The sequence below is a fragment of the Morchella importuna genome (genome assembly GCF_003444635.1).
Source record: "Morchella importuna strain M04M26 chromosome Unknown Morimp01GS003, whole genome shotgun sequence".
In the NCBI taxonomy this organism is placed as follows: Eukaryota; Fungi; Ascomycota; class Pezizomycetes; order Pezizales; family Morchellaceae; genus Morchella; species Morchella importuna.
The window spans coordinates 2082055-2102248 of record NW_025763400.1 but is presented as its reverse complement, the minus strand read 5'-3'; the positions used below and the strand labels follow the sequence as shown (position 1 = coordinate 2102248).

General features: G+C 50.3%; 5 protein-coding genes across 5 annotated transcripts; 1 reads left to right on the top strand and 4 right to left on the bottom strand.

Moving 5' to 3' along the window:
* Window positions 1-54: 54 nt before the first annotated feature.
* LAJ45_02072 (uncharacterized protein) lies at window positions 55-1186 on the bottom strand (the record flags this gene model as incomplete). Its single annotated transcript, XM_046111664.1, has 5 exons — window positions 55-136; window positions 194-473; window positions 530-760; window positions 881-980; window positions 1052-1186. The coding sequence occupies 5 exons, from the start codon at window positions 1184-1186 to the stop codon at window positions 55-57; spliced, it is 828 nt and encodes a 275-aa protein (XP_045975608.1).
* A 1686-nt stretch (window positions 1187-2872) lies between these two features.
* LAJ45_02071 (uncharacterized protein) lies at window positions 2873-5781 on the top strand (the record flags this gene model as incomplete). The annotated part of the gene is made up of 4 exons (XM_046111663.1): window positions 2873-3373; window positions 3524-3709; window positions 3780-4505; window positions 4564-5781. The coding sequence occupies 4 exons, from the start codon at window positions 2873-2875 to the stop codon at window positions 5779-5781; spliced, it is 2631 nt and encodes an 876-aa protein (XP_045975607.1).
* Window positions 5782-10810: 5029 nt separating this feature from the next.
* LAJ45_02070 (uncharacterized protein) lies at window positions 10811-13048 on the bottom strand (the record flags this gene model as incomplete). Its single annotated transcript, XM_046111662.1, has 1 exon — window positions 10811-13048. The coding sequence occupies one exon, from the start codon at window positions 13046-13048 to the stop codon at window positions 10811-10813; it is 2238 nt and encodes a 745-aa protein (XP_045975606.1).
* A 1072-nt stretch (window positions 13049-14120) lies between these two features.
* LAJ45_02069 (uncharacterized protein) lies at window positions 14121-18622 on the bottom strand (the record flags this gene model as incomplete). Its single annotated transcript, XM_046111661.1, has 6 exons — window positions 14121-14728; window positions 14785-15643; window positions 15709-15818; window positions 15875-17664; window positions 18165-18186; window positions 18436-18622. 6 exons carry the CDS (start codon window positions 18620-18622, stop codon window positions 14121-14123), a joined length of 3576 nt encoding a protein of 1191 aa, XP_045975605.1.
* Window positions 18623-18639: 17 nt separating this feature from the next.
* LAJ45_02068 (uncharacterized protein) lies at window positions 18640-19506 on the bottom strand (the record flags this gene model as incomplete). Its single annotated transcript, XM_046111660.1, has 1 exon — window positions 18640-19506. One exon carries the CDS (start codon window positions 19504-19506, stop codon window positions 18640-18642), a length of 867 nt encoding a protein of 288 aa, XP_045975604.1.
* Between the last annotated feature and the right edge of the window lie 688 nt (window positions 19507-20194).

The following is a 20194-nucleotide window of genomic DNA, read 5'->3' as shown; positions in this document are numbered from 1 at the left end:
ACTATATCACTTCGTCACTTGCTAATCTACATGTTCTACCTAATTTCATATGATCTAGGGCATCGGAGTTTGGACGTCCTTCTTTGCTGCGGCATCTTCTTTTTGAGGTCTCGCCCCAAATATCGAAGTTCCGACTCTAGTTACACCTCATAGTCAGTATCATCCCCCACACTAAAGAGCGAAGTAAACTTACCGGACATTAGTAGCCCCGAGCTTAATACCCTGCTCGTAATCTTCACTCATCCCCATACTCAACTCGAGTGTGTTTGTCTCTCGCCCCAAGGACTTTGCAATCTCATCTCTTGTCTTAGACAACAGGATAAAGTCCTCATTCGGCATCTCGCTCTCTTTCGAGCGCGCAATATCACCAATAGTCATGAACCCCTGTAGTGTTAAGTGGGGGCACTTCTCAATAATATGTTTCGCCAACTCCAGTGTATCGCTCGGCTCGCAGCCGGACTTCGATTCCTCACCTATGGCGAGGTTAGCTTGGATCAGATCGGCAGATTAGGTATGTAGGGTAAGGTACCGGATGTGTTGACCTGGATGAAGACGCGTAGCTTCTGGGCGTCAGGGTTCTTTTCAAGGAGCGCGGCACGGCCCTTGTTGAGGGCGTCGGCCTTTTTGGAGGCGTCGAGCGACTCGACAGCCCATAGGTTTGGGATGGAGGAGGCGAGTTGCTTGCACTTGTTTGTTTGGAGAGTGCCGATAAAGTGCCACTGAATGTCAGAAGGGAGGACGGGGGCTTTCTCGAACAATTCTTTTTATTTTTTCGGTTTGGAGGGTTAGCTGACGAAATCCCCGGACGGGATGTGATGTGATATTTGCGTAGGGAAAATCGGGCTCGGGCTCGGGCTCGGGGGCTAAAGAGGACGCATACCCTGTGAGTAGTTCTCGCCATAGTGGGTGTGCTTTGTGGCATTGTACAGAGCCTGAATATCGGAGGCCGGTTTTCTTTTCGACACGGCGACTAGACGTACCTATCCAATCCGTTTTTATTAGTTTCACTACAGAACCGAACACAAAAACGCAGATCTCCAACATGACATACACTACGGTCTGGGGAGGCCACAGCACTGATACGGCGCATAACACTATGAAATCCAGAGACGAGGGCTTGGGCACGAGCTGCCATTTCTGCTTCGGGTACTTCGGATGTAGGAATAGAAGAAGACGACGAGGACATGATATGATATGAGCTGCTGCTGCTGTTGCTTGACCGTGTTTAGAGAGCTGTGATGATGTTGCTGCTACTAGGGACGGTATAAGATCAGCGGGTCGTAATTTCGGCTTGTACTCGTTTATCTCGAAAGTTAGGTCGTCGCTAAAGAGAGCGATATGAGATTGAGATTGATCTGATGCTCTTGCACCCCTTGTAGAGTTATTTGTTTAGGCTTAAGCTGAGCGAAGCAGCAGCCAGCAACACAGACAGCACTTTACCTTGTACCGTGGTTGATCGTCGTGAGGTTGTGACGTTATGAGGTTGATCTCCTCCGCCCTAACCCGGATGCATAAACCACGCTCTCTTGGCAGAGAAAGGGAAAAAAAAAAAACGCCCTTCTCCTCCTTCACCCTGCGCCGCCGGCGGCATGCGTGTTTCACGATGGTGCGGGATACATGCAAGCCACTATCACACCCGTTTTGTTGATTTCCAGAAGAAATCCAGGGGGAGAACTGTCGGTTCCCGCCGACCGAGAAAAGCAGGTTTCTGGTGGTGGGTCAATTTGGCTTCTAGACTGCGACTGGCCAATCCGAGACTCTGGGGTGATGAGCCCTTTTTTTTCCTTTTCTCCGTCCGTCCCTAGTCGCGGTTGCGGGTTCGTGGGTTTTGGGACCCGATGACGGCATTGGTGGTGCCTGAATTCTGCCTACAGCAACGTCTGGCGGGTACTGCTTGACGTAGAGATGTACCTGCGTGGAGTGCCATCTACGTCTTTGCAATTTGGCTCGCCAGATTAATTGGTACGCATCCTTTACTGGTTTACTGGATGAGCATCTTTAGCTGAAGATCGAATAAAAGACCCAAAGGCGGCATATGTATGTATATCAGCGCTCTTATATATGCAGCTCGACTCCCAATTAGTCTACCTCTAATTAAACGTCCTCACAAATAGCAACTTCTAACTCAAAGAGTAGATTCATAGTAGCAAACATCACATTGGATCGCATCACATCACCCCAACACCCTTGAAAAAAGGAGAATCCCCCACATGCACTACTACGGTGCTACGGAAAAGTGCAATTTGCGCCCCCCCCCCCCCCCCGCCGTCAAGGAATCATGTCCGGCTTTTTCTTTTTTGTTTGGGCCAAGGATGCACTTGTTTTTCTTTCTCTTGGATCAGTTAGTTGCGCTTGGGCCGTCCCCTTGGTGCAGCTAGCTACTTGCTAGTATGTAGCCAAACTTGTTCATATAACTATGAGATCCGATCTTCTTTTTGTGAGGAGAAAAAAAAAAAAAAGATACTCTCTCTTACCCCCGAATCCGATCTACTTTACCTAGGTATTGTATTACGCTCTTTAAGGTTGGGTGTGTGGGATTTCTTGACGTATTTGCGCACTTTTTTTTCAAGGCAGCAGCAGTCGTTTAGTCGGGGGGAGTTATTTGATCATTCGGAGTTTTGAGCATTCACCCTCTTTTCTTTTTGGTTACCTTATTGGCACGCGACCATTTTATTACTGCTGCTTAAGTCAGTAACGGATACCTATTCACTCACTCGAATATAATATCCTCAAGGGCCCTGCCAAACATCAGCAAGCCCACCAGCAAGAAAACAAACCACGGGAACCAAAGAAAGAGGAATCATTATCTCAGGCAGTGCCTGAAACCAACAAACAAAACTCCATTCTTTATCCTTTAACCAACCACCCAACAATGAAATCCCCAACCTCCCCACGCAACAGCGGCTTCGTCCAACTCGGGGCCCTCGGCCCCGACCTCTCCCACTCGCACTCCCGCGACCACATCGTCGACATCCCGCTCACCCCCATCAAAACCAACACCTCCAACATCACCGCCACCGGCGCCCGCAAGGAAGGCCAAAACCTCGACAGCCGCCCCGACTTTGGCCGCGCAAACACTCAGGAGACACAGGACAACGGCGGCATCTTCCACAAGCACATGGGCCGGCGGCGCGGGCCGCAGATTGGAGGAGATGCGAGCCTGGTGGACGACGAGGGGGCGCTGACGACGATGGGGAGGCTCTATGAGAGGGTGCTCAACTTTTCGATTGTGACGAGGTATCTGCTGTATATTATCCCGCTGTCGCTGTGCTTTGTCACGGTGATTTTGGTCGGGCTGTTTGCGGCGCCCGAGGCGAGGATTGGCGGGGATGAGAGGCACAAGGGGGTGAAGATTGTGTGGTTCTTTGTGTGGGTATGTGGGATTCTCTTTTCTGTTCTGTTTTGATTTATTCTGGTGATTTTTATGGTTGTGAGTGAGAATGGTTGCGAGAATGGAAGTGGTTGTGGATGGATGGATGTGAGTGAGAGTGTGAGAATGCTGACTTTTTCCCGCTCTCCGCAGCTCAACGTCGTCTGGTGCTCGCTCTGGGTGTCGAAACTCGTCGCAAAAGCTCTCCCGGCGATCTTCCAGACACTCGTCGGCGTGGTCAGCAGCGGTGTCAAGAAATATGCACTCGTTATCAAAGCCCTCGAAGTGCCGATCTCGCTCGTCGGGTGGGCCATTGCCTCTCTGTGCTCGTTTCTGCCGGTAAGCACTCACATGTCAATGATCCCCGCTACACAAAAAAAAACTAACCCCATGCCACCACCTAACACAGCTCATGACCCGCAACCCGGATCAACTCTCATTAGGCGACACGGGCATCCGCGAGTGGCAGCGCCGCCTCAACCTCGTTCTCATCGCTTGTCTCGTCTCGTCGCTCGTCTACTTTGGCGAGAAGCTCATCATCCAGATTGTCTCCGTCGATTACCACCGTAAGCAGTTTGCGCAGCGCATAAAGACCAATAAGGAGAATGTTCGCTTCCTTAGCCAGCTGTACGAGGCTTCGCGTGCCCTCTTCCCCGCCTACACTGAGTTCGCCGAAGAGGACTACATCATCAACCAGTCGCTCGCCTCGACGCTCATCGTGCCGACAAAGAGCGGGTCGGCGACGCCCATGCGCGCCATTCTCGGTAATATTAACGTCGTGCAGGATAAGGTCACTAGCGCCTTCGGAAACATTGCGCAGGAGGTGACGGGGAATAAGAATGTCTTTAACCCGAACAGCGCGTACTCGGTAGTGATCAATGCGCTGCAGAGGAAGCGGTCGAGCGAGGCTCTGGCGAGGAGGATCTGGATGTCGTTTGTGTCGGAGGGCAACACGAGTCTCGAGAAGGAGGATCTACTGGAGGTTATGGGTAGCCAGTATGAACAGGCGGCGCTCGAGTGCTTTGCGAGTCTGGATTCGGACGGGAATGGCGATGTCAGTTTGGATGAGATGATTATGCATGTTGTGCAGATCCACAATGAGCGCAAGGACGTGGGGAAGAGTATGCAGGATGTGGTAAGTATCGATTTTACATGAAACTTAGAGATGCGGCCGCAGATGTTAATGTGATCAGGACAATGCCATTCGCGCTCTTGATAGTGTTCTCGGCTTCATCGTCTTCGTCATCGTCGTCATGGTCTTCGTCGTCTCCCAGCAGTCCAGCGTCGGCACGACCCTTGCCGGCGCCGGTACGGTTCTCATCTCCCTCTCCTTCGTCTTCGCCATCACCGCTCAAGAAATCCTCGGTTCATGCATCTTCCTGTTCGTCAAGCACCCTTTCGATGTTGGTGACCGCGTCGACATCGAAGACAAGCGTTACGTCGTCGAACACATCTCGCTCCTCTACTCAGTGTTCAAATGTCTCGATAACCAAAAGGTCACCCAGGTCCCCAACAACGTGCTCAACATCAAATGGGTCGACAACATCTCGCGCTCCAAATACATGACCGAATTTGTCAAGATCGGCGTCAACTACGACACCACGCTCGAGGACATCCAGACGCTCAAGGACGAGCTCACCCTCTTCGTGCGCGAGAACAGCCGCGACTTCCAGCAGGACTTTGAGGTCGAGGTCGTAGGCATCAACGATCTGGACCGCCTCGTGATCAGGCTCGAGATCAAGCACAAGAGCAACTGGGCCAACGAGCAGCTCACGCTCCAGCGTCGCAACAAGTTCTTCTGCGCGCTTGTCCTCATTCTCAAGAAGATCCCCATCTACGGCGCCGGCAAGGGCGACCCTAGCATCGGCGAAGAGGGCAAGCCAATGTACACCGTCGCCATCCCCGACGAGCTCGCCCAGGTAAACATGAAGAAGGCCGCCGACACCAAAGCCAAGAAGCGTTGGGACGCGCCCAAAGACGACGACGACGAACCCGGGCCAGAAGCGGCGCGGCGGAAGGAGCCGGGCTATTTCAGCCCCAGCACGACCATCAATGAGGGCGTGGTACACACAGGCGCGAGCTACCAGGCGTATGTGACCTCGCCGCCGGAGGAGCGCAGCAGAGGCCGCAGCAGCGCGGAGAGTAGGAGGGATGATGTGGAGGAGGTGAGGAATCTGCTGAAGAGGGAGTCCACGAGGGGACGGAGGAAGAGGGGCGTGCTGCCGGAGTTGAATACGCAGGGGTATTCACCTTCGCCGTCGCAGTCGCAATTGCAGTCCCAGTCACACTCGCAGTCACACTCACCGGCGCCGCAGATACAGTACCCGCAGCAGCAGCAGCAGTTGGGCGCGAATAATCCGTACCAGCAGCAGCAGCAGGGCGGGGCGGCGCCGCCGTATGGGAGGGTATAGCGGTGTGTTTAGAGGGAGAAGTGGGGTAGGTAGAATTGAGTAGAAGTGGGTTGGGGCTGGCTCCAGGAACCATCGGTGGCGTTTTTTATCATCGTTTTTACTATTATCCTTATTCTTATTTTATATCTTTTTTTTCCCTTCTGCGTGACACTATAATCATTTGGGTGGCTTTTTTTCCTTCTACTTCTTGTATGTTATTTTTAACCCGGATCGGGAAAATATTAAAAAAAAAATTAGGTAATTGACTGTGACCGCGCGGAATCTTAACCATGGTCTTGATCTAAAGAACAGCAACTAACTGAAGAAGAACCATAGGGGACATGTGTAGAAAGCAATCGAATCATTTTTATGGTGAGAGTACTGGACAGAAAATACCCCACCTGAAGAAGGCACGCAGTTATGTAGGTAGGGGTTAGTCATAGACTATCACTCGATATAACCGCATCCTTGTTTTTTCCTTTTTGGTCTCGTCAGGGAAATCTACTATACTAAAAGAATGTGTACCGAAAAAGTATCGTTAAAAATCTAATCCTGCACCTGAATGGCGCCCTCACCATTGAATGGAATACAGCAGGCATCAATCTCATAGCTATGAGACGGAGTGATAGAATCTCCTTATCTCTCTAGATCTTATCTGCAATCAATTGCGGGAGAGAGATCTTTACAATCTGCTCTAGCAGCCACTGTACGAGCAACAGGCCGGTAGCATAGGGGATAATGCGCTTCCATCAGGTAACTGTAGGAACAATTGCTGGAAGAGATGGGGTTCGAAACCCCCCGGCGCTGTTGGATTTCTTCTAAGAAATATTTTTTTACTGCTCTTGGCATCATAAAGGAGAATTCCCTGGGGATTATCAAAAGTTAACTTTGCACAACATTACTAAAGGAAGCAAGGTACATCGAAGGAGACGCCATTGTAACAACATCTAGGGGAGACGTCATTTTACGTCGGGGACAGGAAAAGGGGAATACCAATGTCACCTGGATGTTACAAAACCTTTCGTTCTAAGCTTGGTTAGTCCAGCTCCGCTGAAGCAGAATATGTTCACGACTTAGAACCATAGATAGAGCGTTTAATAATCTAGGCTCCAGTGGTCCGAAGGTTTATATGGGGAACAGAGTGTCGGAAGAGTGAGATCGGGTCATTTTTTCTACCTAGTATGGCTTCCGTGTACTAGTGGGGTTACTATAAACCGGTTTACAACCCAGGGGTATATAAACTGATTTAGAGTTGAGAAATAGGCTGTGTAAGGTGTTTCAAAGATCTTGGACCAGAGGATGATTGTCCCAGTTTTACCTTGGGCTGGTTACTGGCTGACCTGTATACTAAAGCTATCAGGAAACATTCCGAGATCTACAAGAAGTAAGTTCATGGGTCCAGAGCACATCTAACAGTAGCGAACGAGATCTGGGCATAGCTGTCCCATTGGTAGGGGCCCAATCAAAAGGATAGCTAGGAACTCGTAGTAAGCTTAGGTCTTTATTTGCACAAGAGGTTGAGTGCTTGTGGATAAACATTGACTAAGTATGGATAAGAAGAAAAGATCGCCGAAGGTAAAGGGTTTATGTTACTAGATCTGAGGTAAAGAGTCTAGCCCCAACCACCGTACACTATTCTCTCAGTCTAGGTACGACGTGATAGATAATAGTACAACGGAAAACAGAATGTCTGTGCATGTTATAATTCGGAGATGGTACTCATGAAATGTCATGTTACTCAATATCTAAGCTATCTATGAGATCGAGTGATACTTCATGACTCTAATAGAAACATCTAACCTGATGGTAATGAAAGGCAGAGAGTATTCCCGAGAACTCCTCTCCAATGCCCCGGTATTGTGTAATACTCACTCACATGTAGCTCTCGATTGCAGTAACATCATGACGAACATAGTTGCAGGTCCTAGCTTTAAAAGCTTTAGTTCTGGCTGATTCGAAATAGTGCAATGCCACTCTACACTGCTACTGATTGTGACATTGAGTGGGTCTTTGAAGGGCTTTTGACCTATTTCTGTGGCTATAACGGCGGGAAAAAGTGACTGTAATTAATCTGATAAGATGAAGAAAGACAGAGCTGCAGAGGTTTGATGCGGCATTGAGATAGAGTTGTACGTACGCGTAAGCTACTCAATAAAGCGGTCCAGCAGACGATGCTGACGGCAAACTAGCTTGGTTAGTACATTTAAGACTCTTCTTACTCTAGCATACCAAGGCCAATCCTAAACGCTAGCGGAACATCAAATACTATAAATATCCTCTTCCGGCTCTCTTGTCTTCTTTCCCTCTCTTCCTTTCTTCTCATCTCCTCCATCGTTATTATAATCATCATCGTTTTCATTACATCAACCACCCCTCAATTATTAGTTATCTCTCTCAGTTTCACATAGGAAATAAGAAGTCACCCTCAAACGAGCCGGTCTCTGGGCTATTGCGGCCGAGGGGGTCAATCGTCTGATTATTGGCTTGCCTTGCTCGTTTAGGACACGAGGTTCCTCCAGAGGGAAACTTGCATCCTGAACGAGTCGGTCTCTGGGCTACGGCCGAGGGACCGAGCTCTATCATTTGAATCACTTATTGGCCTTGCCCATTCGGGTCTATGCTCGAGATACATACATATGCCTTCATACACCCAAGAGGATCTAACTCGACTATAAAACCAGAATGAGTTGATTTTGGGCTGCGGCTGAGGGATCAAGCTTCTTTTCCAACTGAGATCAATGTACTTTTATAATATTCTTCTTGTAGCTAGCTGATTCTGACAACAGAGCCGTATTAGAGGCTTTAGTTCGCCGAGGCCGTTGAGGACCAGTTATTGCCATCTCATCGAGGAGTTAGCTGGCCTTTGGTGGCTCTGGAGGAACGAACCTATTGCTTTCTGTACACGAAGAACGATTGCAGTCACAGAACAGGACTGCGAGGGCATTTACACCGCGGATTTTTGCAACTCTACACAAATAGTGATCTAAATCACCTCCAGCACTATTAAAATAGGCTGACCTCAACTTCTCAACTACTAAGTTAGTTGTCGAAGCTAGCTAACTGATCGTCCTTAAATCTCAGTACAGTATCTGTACCTATGAGGGGACACTAGCTAGTCAACTGATGACTGGAAGATTAATCAGAACCTAACTCTCCAATCTCACTAACTACTGAGAGCGAGGAGCATAGCGATTATACTCAAGAGATGAATCGATACGGCAAGAGATACCTGGGCCTCCGTTGTCTTTAATCCACGCCCGGTCAGAGAGCCTATACGCAGCAAAACGATATATAATTCAGACCAAAATTTCAAAACAACCGATAACAAAAAAAACATCATTTTACAAAAGAAGCCCTAACCCACCACCAGACTCCTTAACCCTAGCTTCGCCGGCCCTCCGTCCCCCAAAAATGGAAGTAGGGAAATCGGCAAAAGAGTCATTGTTCCTAATTGAAAAAAATATATATTTGAACTCGTAGCCTAGAGGATTCGAGGACGGGAATGGCGTGCAGCTGACACTGTATTCACAGCTAGAGAAAACACTCGGTACCGTACATAGACGTAGAACAGATACCGGACTAGCTGGTGCATTTATATCTTCACGGTTAAAGAACTCGCCCTGTATCATCAACTACATTTAAGTCGCTTACATTACATTAAACGTGACTTCGCATTGCCACGATGAGCATACTTTTGGCCACTACCAGAATGGGATATTATATACAGCAAGAAGATTTATTACAATTAATACTTCTCGCTCTCTTACTTTATCTATCTACATCCCCCATATACAGCAAAAAAATAAAAAAATATTTCTTAGAAGAAATCCAACAGCGCCAGGGGGGATCGAACCCCATCTCTTCCGGCAATTGTTCCTACGGCTACCCGATGGAAGCGCATTATCCCCTATGCTACCGGCCTGTTGCTCATACAGTGGCTGTCAGAGCAGATTCTAAAGATCTCTCTCCCGCCATTGATTGTAGATAAGATCTAGAGAGAGATAAAGAGATTCTGTGAGCCAAGGTCACTCCGTCTCGGCGTCTGCTTTAGGGTAGGCGGCATTTTTTCATTTGTTGCATACATGTAGCTATGAGATTGATACCTGCTGTATTCCATTCAATGGCGAGGGCGCCATGTAGGTGCAGGGTTAGTCTGGATCTTAAGTACATCGGGGATGGGAATAACCTGTGGAATTCTGCGAGGTGGTACTTAAACAGCATCCTTCCCGACCTCTTGTCCAGGCCGCCTTTCATATAGGTTACAGGTTTTATAGGGTGTGGAGAGATAATTTAAACTTCGGCATATAAGGGGTGTAGGGGGGGCTAGGCGGTTGGTGCAATCACGAATTATCACTCGGGGAAATAATCGTAAACGGGTGTTCTATAATTGGCTTTTACATGTCGTACAGCTGTACAGTCAAAGGCGCAGTTATACACCGTGTCCGCACATGAAGACAGCGAGTTGATGTCCAGGCTCTTCAACCACACCTATAAAACACTCAAGCACCCGCCATCACCATCACCATCACCATCACCATCACCATCACCATCACCATCATCACCATCATCATCATCACAACTCCTCACGGCGAAATCCAACCAGGTGGGGGTGTCTGACCATTCACCTCCGCCTTATCCCCAAAAGTGAAGTGATGTGTTCCCTTTTCTCTTTCTCTCATGCAATGCTTTTCGTTCATGTCCCCTAGCAGGTGAGTGGAGAAATGCCAACCCAATATTACCCACACGCACCGTACTCCCAACGCAGGTATATTGGGGTCTCTCGAGAAGTCATCTATCTTACATATTCCATCCACACACCCAGAGAAAGGAAAGGAAGAAAAAAAGAGACCAGTGGGAAAAAAGAGTACTATATATACACAAGTATATGATACACACCAAACTCTAAAAATATATACGCCAGGAATATTTGTCAGGTATTGAGTTTCAACTTATCGATGCAGGCAAGGAGGTATGTAGTTATGGCTAACTAACAAGCAAGAAAGAGCGATGAAAAGAAAATAAGGAAAGGGGAAAAGAAGGGGGGAATAGTCTACTTCCCCTCTTCCTCCTGCTTCTTCTCCTCCCCTTCCGTAGCTTCAAAATCATCCAACAGCCCCATCGCCTCCGTCAAGAAGTCTTTCTTCTCCCCCTCCTTTACCTCCTGCCCCGCCACCGTTGACGCCGCTGCTGCCTCTCCGCCCTCCACTGCACCCTCAGCAGGCTGCGCATCCGCAAAGTACGGCTCCACCTTACACCCCAACTTTGCCAACCTCACCGCCTCAGTCGACCACGTCACCTCCTCCTTGCCATCTCTCCTCACCACCATCGACCTCAATGTTCTTGCATCGGCCCTCGTGAACCTCAGACGCTGCGGCTCCTTATCCGAATTCGCATTATCCTCCAAAATGACGCTCACAATCTTACCCTGCGGGCGTCGGTCCATCCCCGCCGACAACGGATCCGCCAGCTCGTCTGCACGCCGCGCAAACGGCCATGACGCTACGCGCCCCGCGTACGTTATGTACTCGCGCGGGCGGGTGATGCGATGCAGGATGTAGAGGTGGTTGGCACCGGGTGGGTGTATACCACGGCAGAAGAATGTCGACGTGAGCCAGACGGTAGTGGCGCTCTTGTCGCCCCCCTTTGCCTCGGCCTCAATGCGGTGTCGGACGGACGGGGAGAGCAGCATGTCCGTGCGGCCGATGGGGAGCTTCCCGAGTTCGTCGCCGGTGTTCCATTTCACGGCCAGGAGCATGCGGCAGTGCACGCCGAGATCGCGGAAAGCTTCCTTGACGGCGGGAAAGTCGGTCTCGGTGCTGAGGCCGACAATGACGTTTGTGGGGTAGTTGTCCTTCTCGAGGAGCTTCATGACAACGTTCGTGACGACCTCCTGGGAGTATCCTGTGACGCGCGTGCCCTCTGGAACCGTGTCCTCGTCCTGAATTGCGTCCTGGATCATCTGCTCGGTCTTGTTGAGCTCGGCGACGATGTCGTCCTTGCTCAGGTGGCGCAGCGGCGGCAGCGGGGCGTCACGCAGTTCGCGGGTGCGCAAGTCGTAGGCCAGGACGTGGTGGTGCAGGTGGTCCGGCACGTACTGCGTGACTTCGTTGCGCTCGAGCGGCGGGTCCTCGATCGAGAGGAGTGAGTTGCTTCTCGCCTTGCGGCGCCACTCCTCGCCCGGCTTGGCCCCGCTGAATGTTGTGGGCGTGACGTCCATGTTGAGCTGCGTGGGCTGCAGCCACTGGCGGTGGTGGTGCACGAGGAAGCGCTTCACCTGCGTGGCCGACAGAGTCGCGCTGGGAAACACAAGCTGCGGCTGCTGCGGCGCAGTGCCCTTCCGGTGGGCGTCGGCGATGCGGCACTTGACAATGTAGTCGAGCAGGATCTGCAGCGGCACCTGGCGTGGGGTGTTGCGGGCCACCTTAGCCGTGGTGCTCTGGCCCTTCTTGATGCGCGAGTAGAAGACCATCTGCGTGACTGTCGCATCAATCTCCTCTAGCACAATCACCTTGAGATGGTTGATGTCAATCAGGCTGCGCACGGCCGGGTCCGGGTCCGCCAGGATATCCAGGATGATGGTCGGCGGTGCAATGATGATGTGCGGGTGCCGGAACTCCTTCAGCTTCTGGAGCTGCTCCAGCTCCGTCTCTGCTCCCCGTCGAAACAGCACCTGCACAAACGCATCCGGCGAGCTCTTGACCGCCTTACTGTCGCTGTTCTCCAGCATGGCCTGAATGGTGCCGTGGTATTGCAGGGCCAGATCCACGTTCGGCACAAGCACCAGCGCGCTCGTCGTCGGCTTATTCGTCTCACTCATGATGGACCTCTCCAGCCCCAGCAGCCACGCCGCAATCGCAAACGACTTTCCCGTGCCCGGCAGCCCGCGACAAGCGACCGAATACCCGTACGTCAGTGCCGTCAGCAGCTTCTTCTGCACAGACGTGGGCCGTATGACGTTGGGGAAGGCGCGCAGCAGCGTGTCGGCCACCACGGGCCGCAGTCCAATCTTCTCCCATGGCTTTGTCTGGGGCCCGAACCGCACGTGGTTGAGGTCGAGCTCTTCCTCATACTTCAGCACATCAGCGGAGGTCTGTGGATCTGGCGCGGGGGGGGAGTCTGTGGTGTATGGCCGTCGTGAGACTGTAGGGAAGGCTCTACGGATTAGGTTTGGGAGGAAGAAGGCGGCGGCGGCGGCGGTGGGGGGGCGAGCGGTGGGGCGGGCGAAAAGGCGTGTGCGGCACTGGGTGCAGATGTAGGATGTCCGGGCTCGAGAGACGGAGGAGAGCATCACATATAAAGGGCCCCTGTCAAGGAGGAGGGTATCACTGGATTGTATTGAGGACTGACAGGCGGGGTGGTATTAAGTGTGCTCTATAGTGAATTGGGTAGTGGCGATAGTACAATTGGCCTGTTCCTTGTGGTGTTGTCGATGGTGGGGCTCTCGAGAGAGAAATGTTTGCCCAACTCTTTTTTTTTGCGCCACTATGGAGAGGGTAATGCGGTGGGGCTGGTTACCCGCCGTTTGGTGGGGCGGGCTTGGATTATGTCATGGGCCTGGCTGGGCACGCACCCGATACCCGCAGCAACAACGGCGGTCAGGGGTATTGCTTTTTGTGGTGCTGGATGCATCTCTTCTTCTCCGGTAGATGGATTTAGAATTCACTCAGTTCCATTCTCATTTCAGGAGCAGCCTTTGCCATGTTGAAAACGCAAGCCATGTGCAAGAAACAACCATCACCCCGTAGCGTTGAAAGGTAAAGCTAGCACTAGCACTAGCGTACCCCAAAATACGCCTCATAAAAAAAATGTGTTCTCTTTCTCATTGACAGCAACAACGGCCCACTCCTTCTCTCTCTCTCACCCGCACCCCCGGTTCACACAATATCACTCGGACACACCTTTTTCAGCAACAGATTGATAGAATCTCTTTAAACTCGCAAAGCAATGTGGGTATCGTACAAAAAAGAGCACACAACCAATTCGTCCTCCTCTACTCTACTTCCACCACCATTTTTCTTTTCTCTCTTTACTTGAGAGGGAGAAGAAGAAATGGCACCGCCGGTAACTTTGGGATAAAACAGAAAGAAAAGGAAAAAAGGTAAGCAATAATGATTCTCGGGAATCATAACATAGGAGATTACTCTCATGAGTAACGAACGGCCTGTAGCAGCCGACCAGTCCAGATACGCGGTGGTATGAAACAAACAGAAAGAAAGAAAACGAAGGATCAAAAACAGAAAAGAAAAAAAAGAATATCTCTACATCATGAGATGAAAGTGGTAAAGCGAAAAACAAAAACAAAAGATGTTGACGTCTAATTTCACATACCAGGCCAGGCAAGAAAGAGAGCCCTCTAAGCTCTAAGCAGTTGCAATCTCTACAGGTGCATCCTCATTTCCCCTCTCAACCTCAGCACCACCCGCTGCCGCCGCCTCGGCATCCGTCCCCGCCTCAGCCTCAGCCTCGTCTTCATACTCAATCTCGACAGCCTCCTCGATAGTCGAGTTTGCCACGGCCCCTCTCAGCGAATCGTCTCTTTCATCGTTTCCGGTGATGCCGTTCTTCATGCTGCCGTTACGCTTCATGCTCGCCTCGCCAAGGTTGATGGGTATGAACTTGCTCGGGAGCTTGACACGGTGGAACTTTTCCCTCAAAGTCTCAACGACGTACTTCCAGTCCAGATGGCTCGTGAGGCTCTTCCTCGGTGCGCAGCCGATGCAGTGCTTGGAGTCGAGGCTCATGTAGAGCGGATCGTTGCTGTGACAGCCGGGGGAGATGGAAACTCGGATGCTGTAGCTGGATACGTTCGGGTCGTCAGGGTTCTCGCCGGGCTCGGTCTTGGTCTCGGACTCGTAGAGCTCGAAGCAGATCTGGGTCAAGTAATCCAATTCGGGGATAGTATTCCTTGCCATCTTTGTGGGGAGGCCACCTTCGATGATGCAGTTGAGCAGGGTGTAAATGTGAGACTCTGAAATTTTGTTAGCATCCTATCTAATGATAACGGTTTGGAATTAGGTACTTTACCTTTGGTGAAGTAGATGAAAGACTTTGCGTTCTCTGCCGCTTGGACGTTTTCCAGATCCTTCACAATCTGCTTCAACAGCGGCAGACTGGTCAAGAGCCCAATCTCCAACTTTTCCTCATCTCCGATACCATACTCCTGGGGAGACACAAAGTCAAAGAGCGCCTTGGCAAGCCTATAGAGCTCTCTCAACTTTGAGAGCCTTGTATCGCTCTTTGCCTTTCCTTCCTCCCTAGTGCTTGCATAGTTCCTTCCCGCCTCTTCCTCTGGTACAATTACTGGCCTCAAGCCAGTGCTGAGCAAGCTCCTGCGTCTCAGAGCACCAAGTCTTTCTCTCTTGCTAGAGGTCACTGGGGGCATAGACCTCTGCTCATCGGTACTCAAGGTGAGTGAGCTCTTACGGCCATCATCCTCATCGATAACAGCAACCTCAGAGCTCTCAGCCTCGAGCATAGCATCACTCGGCATAAAGATGGCCTCCAGGAACTGGCGGTTATGAAGTGCGTCATACTTCATGGTATCATAAAGCTCCGAGATCTTACTGGGGTCAACCTTCTCAGGGTCACAAAACTCTGCAAACAATTTCTCCCAACGCTCTTTGAATAGCTCAGGGTCCTCGCCACAACACCAACGGGATTGGATGTTTGCTGACGCCGCCAGAGTATCTCTCCCAGCGGTTGCTGGGTCGGGAGATCCAAAGAGGCGTGAATAGTTCTGGAGCATGACGCGACGGTGGAATTTCATGAGTGAAACAACCTGCTGAAGGACGACCGCTGGCTCGGGCATATTTTCCTTGGGCCAGGTGAATTGCGGCGGTGGCTTGGATCCTTGACGGAGGAGCGACTTCAACTCTTTCTTGACCTGCGACCCAATAACCCATTAGAAATTGGAGGAAAACCTAATATTTTTGAAAAAGAACAGCATACCCTATCCATATCGTCCTTTGCTGCATTCGAGTCATCGAGCAAATCTTTCCTGACACGGACAAAATCATCTGGGACCTTCTGATCCAGGAAGCTCGCCGTCCAAATTTGTGCTGCATCAACATCAGTACTCGCTCGTTTATTCTCACTCTTGTTTTAGGCAACATACCACTAGTGGAAACCCGTCTCTCTGAACTGGTAAAAACGCTAACATCATCTAGTGCTTCTTTGTTCATCAACAGAAGATCTTTTCTGTAACTCTCTCCAAGGTCTTGGCTCTGATATCTCGCACTGTGCGTAGGTTCGCCTCCCCACTTGATTATTAGCTGTAGTTTCTCTACCGTTGGCTTCGGCCCTTCGGGATCGTTAGAGCTTGAGCTCGAAACCCTCGTAAGGTTATCGGATTCGCTGCTGTCCAATGAAGCTCCATTGCTCCCTGCCTTATCTTCACCAGCCTTTCCTTTACCCTTATCCTTCTTTTTACCTTCTTTCAGGAATAGCGGCTTGATTTGCACCTTTGTCCCAGCAAACCCGACTTTTCTATCTAGCGCATTCTTAAGAACAGCGAGCTTCTCCATATCCTCTGTCTTGCCCTCGATGGCGATTCTAGTGGCCTCAATAACATCTTGAAGACCTCCTTCGATGAGCATGACCTCCTCGGTGTGGCCCTTGAGAAGATCTACAAACGGCTTGGAGTGGAAGGTGAATTTGAACTTCTGCTTGGGCGTCCTATCCGCATGTCTCAAAACAGCTACCATCCCCTTCAACTTCCAACTATGTTGAGGAGCAACAGGCAGAGCTTTTTCGCGATCTTCCTCCGTCATGTTCTCGAGGGCTGCAACCGCCGGAGTAGGTGCGGCAGCTGCAACCTCTGGAGTGGGGACCTGGCCTGGGGTAGGATTGGATGCAGAGGTAAGGGGTTGCTGTTGGTGGTGGTTCGATAACCTCGAGGCAGAGGGTGAGCGAGACAGAAGGTTTTGGAGAGTGGATCTGCGGTTCATATCGCTCTTTTTCCCACCGCTTCCACGACGGTTAGGACTCTTCTCTGCTGTCGCAACCGCTGTCGCCATAGCTCCAGACTCCTTCAAGCTATCTTTAAGTGCCTTATCTTGGATAGCTTTGATGAACATCTGGCGGAGGATAGTAGCGCAGTTGTGGTAGTAGTCGTTATTGTCCTTAACGAAACTCCATCCGTTGACATCGATGACATAGCTCTTGCCGTGTACCCTCAACAAGTCGAATCCGCAGACTGCTTGACCAAAAGTCTCGCAAATCCTCGTGGCCATTCCTGCCTCCTCCTTAGAGAGCTTGGTGACGAAACGGATCTCTTTTCCATATGTGTTTCTCCTCACCAGACCGTCCACAACTGGACTCTTCCGCGTTTCTGCATGGCAATACTCTGAACCAACCGTATAGGCCTTTACATCCTCGCTATTGTCTACGTCCATGAACTGTTCATAGATGAAGCTACCCATCATCCTTGGCTCGCTCATGTTCGGATCGTACTCGCTGCTCTTGTTCCCGACTTTTCGGAAGAGTCTACGCCCTCCCTTGCCGTCGGCAAAGTAGATATGGATGTTGTGGTCCTCGCCATTCACCGGTTTCTCCACATAAGGCTTCTTCAATGTCTTTCCGTCCACTGTGAGGGTTTCTCCGTCTTCGGATAGCTCTACCTTTTGGGGCATTTTCCATTCGCCTTGTGGGGGAACTTTGATGCTCGTCTTTAGCTCCATATGGTACGCCAGGTCGCTCGTGAGGTATGGACCGCCGTCTCTGGAAACCTCAAGACGTTTTGGGGTGGGAACCTTTATGGAGTCGAGGATCCGAAGCACCAGGCGACGATCCCAAAGGATCTTCTGCATACGCAGGTCATTGACGCAGTACGGCCGCCGAAGAGTTACGTACGAGATGGCTTTGTCGAGCGGGAAGCCCGATGAGAAGAATGAGATTAAGAAATCACTATTGGATGAGAAAGAAACCTACCCCCCACGCGATGGGGGGAAAAAACAAGTAGTTAGTTAAACGTTGTTCCCTGGTTCAACACGGGTGTAACCCGAGAACCTCGAACCTGGGATTCAAATAATCCAACAACCCAATTAAGATGTGAACATGACAGACAGGAAATATATAAGCCAACGAAAAAGAAAAGAAAAATATTATAAATATTGTAAGGTTCACCAGGAAAGGAAACATGAGATGGAGATCACCGGGGAAAGAAACGTGATACAACCGCAAGAGATCAGGGGACCACGAAACAACTGTCGTTCACTCAATTTTAATGGCTGCATTCTTTTTGTGGCTTTCGCTTCACATGAAATGATAGCTGGCGCATCTAAGAAATTACAGGTAGGTCCCCCGCCAAGTGTGTGGGGGAAAATAGCAGGCGAGAAAATAGCCGAGATGATAAGGAATAGTAGGAAGAAATAGGGACGAGATATATAAGGAAAGTGCCCACATACCAAGTAGGCCAGTTTTCAACGGCTTGAGTGATAATCTAATGTTAGCATCTGATGCTCGATACACAACCCATCGCAATAGGGTGTTTCCGGAACGGAAAAAGACAAACTATCACAGCGATTGTGGGGACTTGGACGCGATGCTCACGTGCCCTCCATCGAGGACAGATTCATGGATATGACAGGAAGTGGAAAGGTTTCTCCTACAGGGAAGAACCGTGCGCAATTGGGGGAGTGGGGTACTTTGGGGGAAGGATAACATAATGGGACTGACCTTCATCAAGAATAACCTTATCCCCAAAGATCACAGTCTCGAATTCTCCGTTTTCAATAAGCCTGTTCAAGATTGTTCTGCACGGCTTGCTCCTGGCCTTCGCATCCAATGCACAAACACCAATTCGGCCTACGACCTTCTTCTTCTCTGGTGGGACCTCATTCACATTAGTAGTACTGCTGCTCATTGACGACCTCTTCGTACTCATTCCAGCACCGGGCGGCGATGTCTGCTGTTGCTGCTGTTGTGCTGGGGGGATGGGGAAGCCTGAACAGGTACGACTCCTTCAGGACGAGACATGGTGGACCTTGATCTTGATCGATGATGTTGCTGCTGTTGCTGTGGTATTTGGTGGTAAGGATGTTGTTGTTGCTGTTGTTGTAGTTGAGCAGCGTCCTTCGCATTAGCAGAAGCAAGTTGAGATTGGATCTGCAGTCCCATGCCGTCACTAGTGGATGTATGGTTTGTATTTGGGTGAGAGCTCACGTGGACGGGAGAGGTGGCGGTGGTTGCAATGGATAGACTAGCAATGGAGTCCCTTCTCCGACTGAACACTACCTCGCCGTTTTGCAGAGCTTCGGATACGTTAGAGTTCGTCAAGCATAAGGTGCTGGGGGAGCTAATTGACGGAAGGTTCAGGACAGATGACGGCCTTGAGATGCTTGTGTCACTCCCGGGACCAATGCTAAACATACCACCGCCAGCGTGTTCTGACGGACTAAATGACGACCTCTTGTTCCCGCCAACACTTGCAAACGAGCCGGGGCTGAAGTTAGACATTGAGGACGAGGAAGCCATAGATTTCTGCACTGCTGCTCCAGCTGCCTGAGTAGAAATGGTTGCAGAGGCAGTGGAAAGGTCAGTAGTTGGCACTGAGGAGCCCAGGGGGATGGAACGGGAAGCTGGAGACGGCCGCAAAAAGCTGCTCGAAAAGGTGCTTGTCGATGACGACAGAGGGAAGTACGAAGAGTTCAGGAAGGCTGATGTTGAAGAAGACAGCAGGCCGTCTTCTCCTCTATGGCTTTTTCGAGAGGTACTCGGGGTGGGGATTGGTGGAGTTGGCATTGCCATTGTGGGTATATTCTGGGAATTCATTGTTCTAGGGTCGAACCTCTATTCATTAACTCTTGCCCTCTATCTTTCTTTTATCTTTTTTTATCTTTTCTATCGTTATTTTTTCCCTCTCTCTCCTCTCTAGGTTGACTTCGTTGTCAGAGTCGGTGCGCAACGAGTTGCTCAAAATGCTACCCCCTCATCGATCGCAGGACCGTCAGTTACAAGAAACCGTAAAATACATGGCACACACATTTCGGGTATGGCAACATCAGGACAAATGAATGAGGTAATTCCCTCCAAAAATAAAGAAAAATAAAGAAAAATACAGGCTGCGTGAGAAGGCGAACACGATATTCTGTCTGCAGGAACTTACGTCTTTCGTTTCCTCGAAGCTCTCCTCTCGCTCGCAGAGTGCAAAAAGTCTTGGGTGCAGGTCTTGGACGACGTTACCCCTCTGAATGGTATGCTTTTTTAAACTTTTTTTTTTCCCTGTTTCGTGGAAGCGGCAACGAAGTTAAATAAACGGAATTCCCTGCCGACGTCCTGATGAAAAGATGTTCAGAGTAAAGCAGCACAATAAGTATGTAGCAGAGCAGTCTCAGTGTAGAGTTGTTTTTGCTCTCAATCTTGAGCTGAGAGGAGCTCCACTAGCAATTCGGTAGGTCGTTGTTCGTTGCGCTGGCTGGCGCCAACTCCCCTCGGT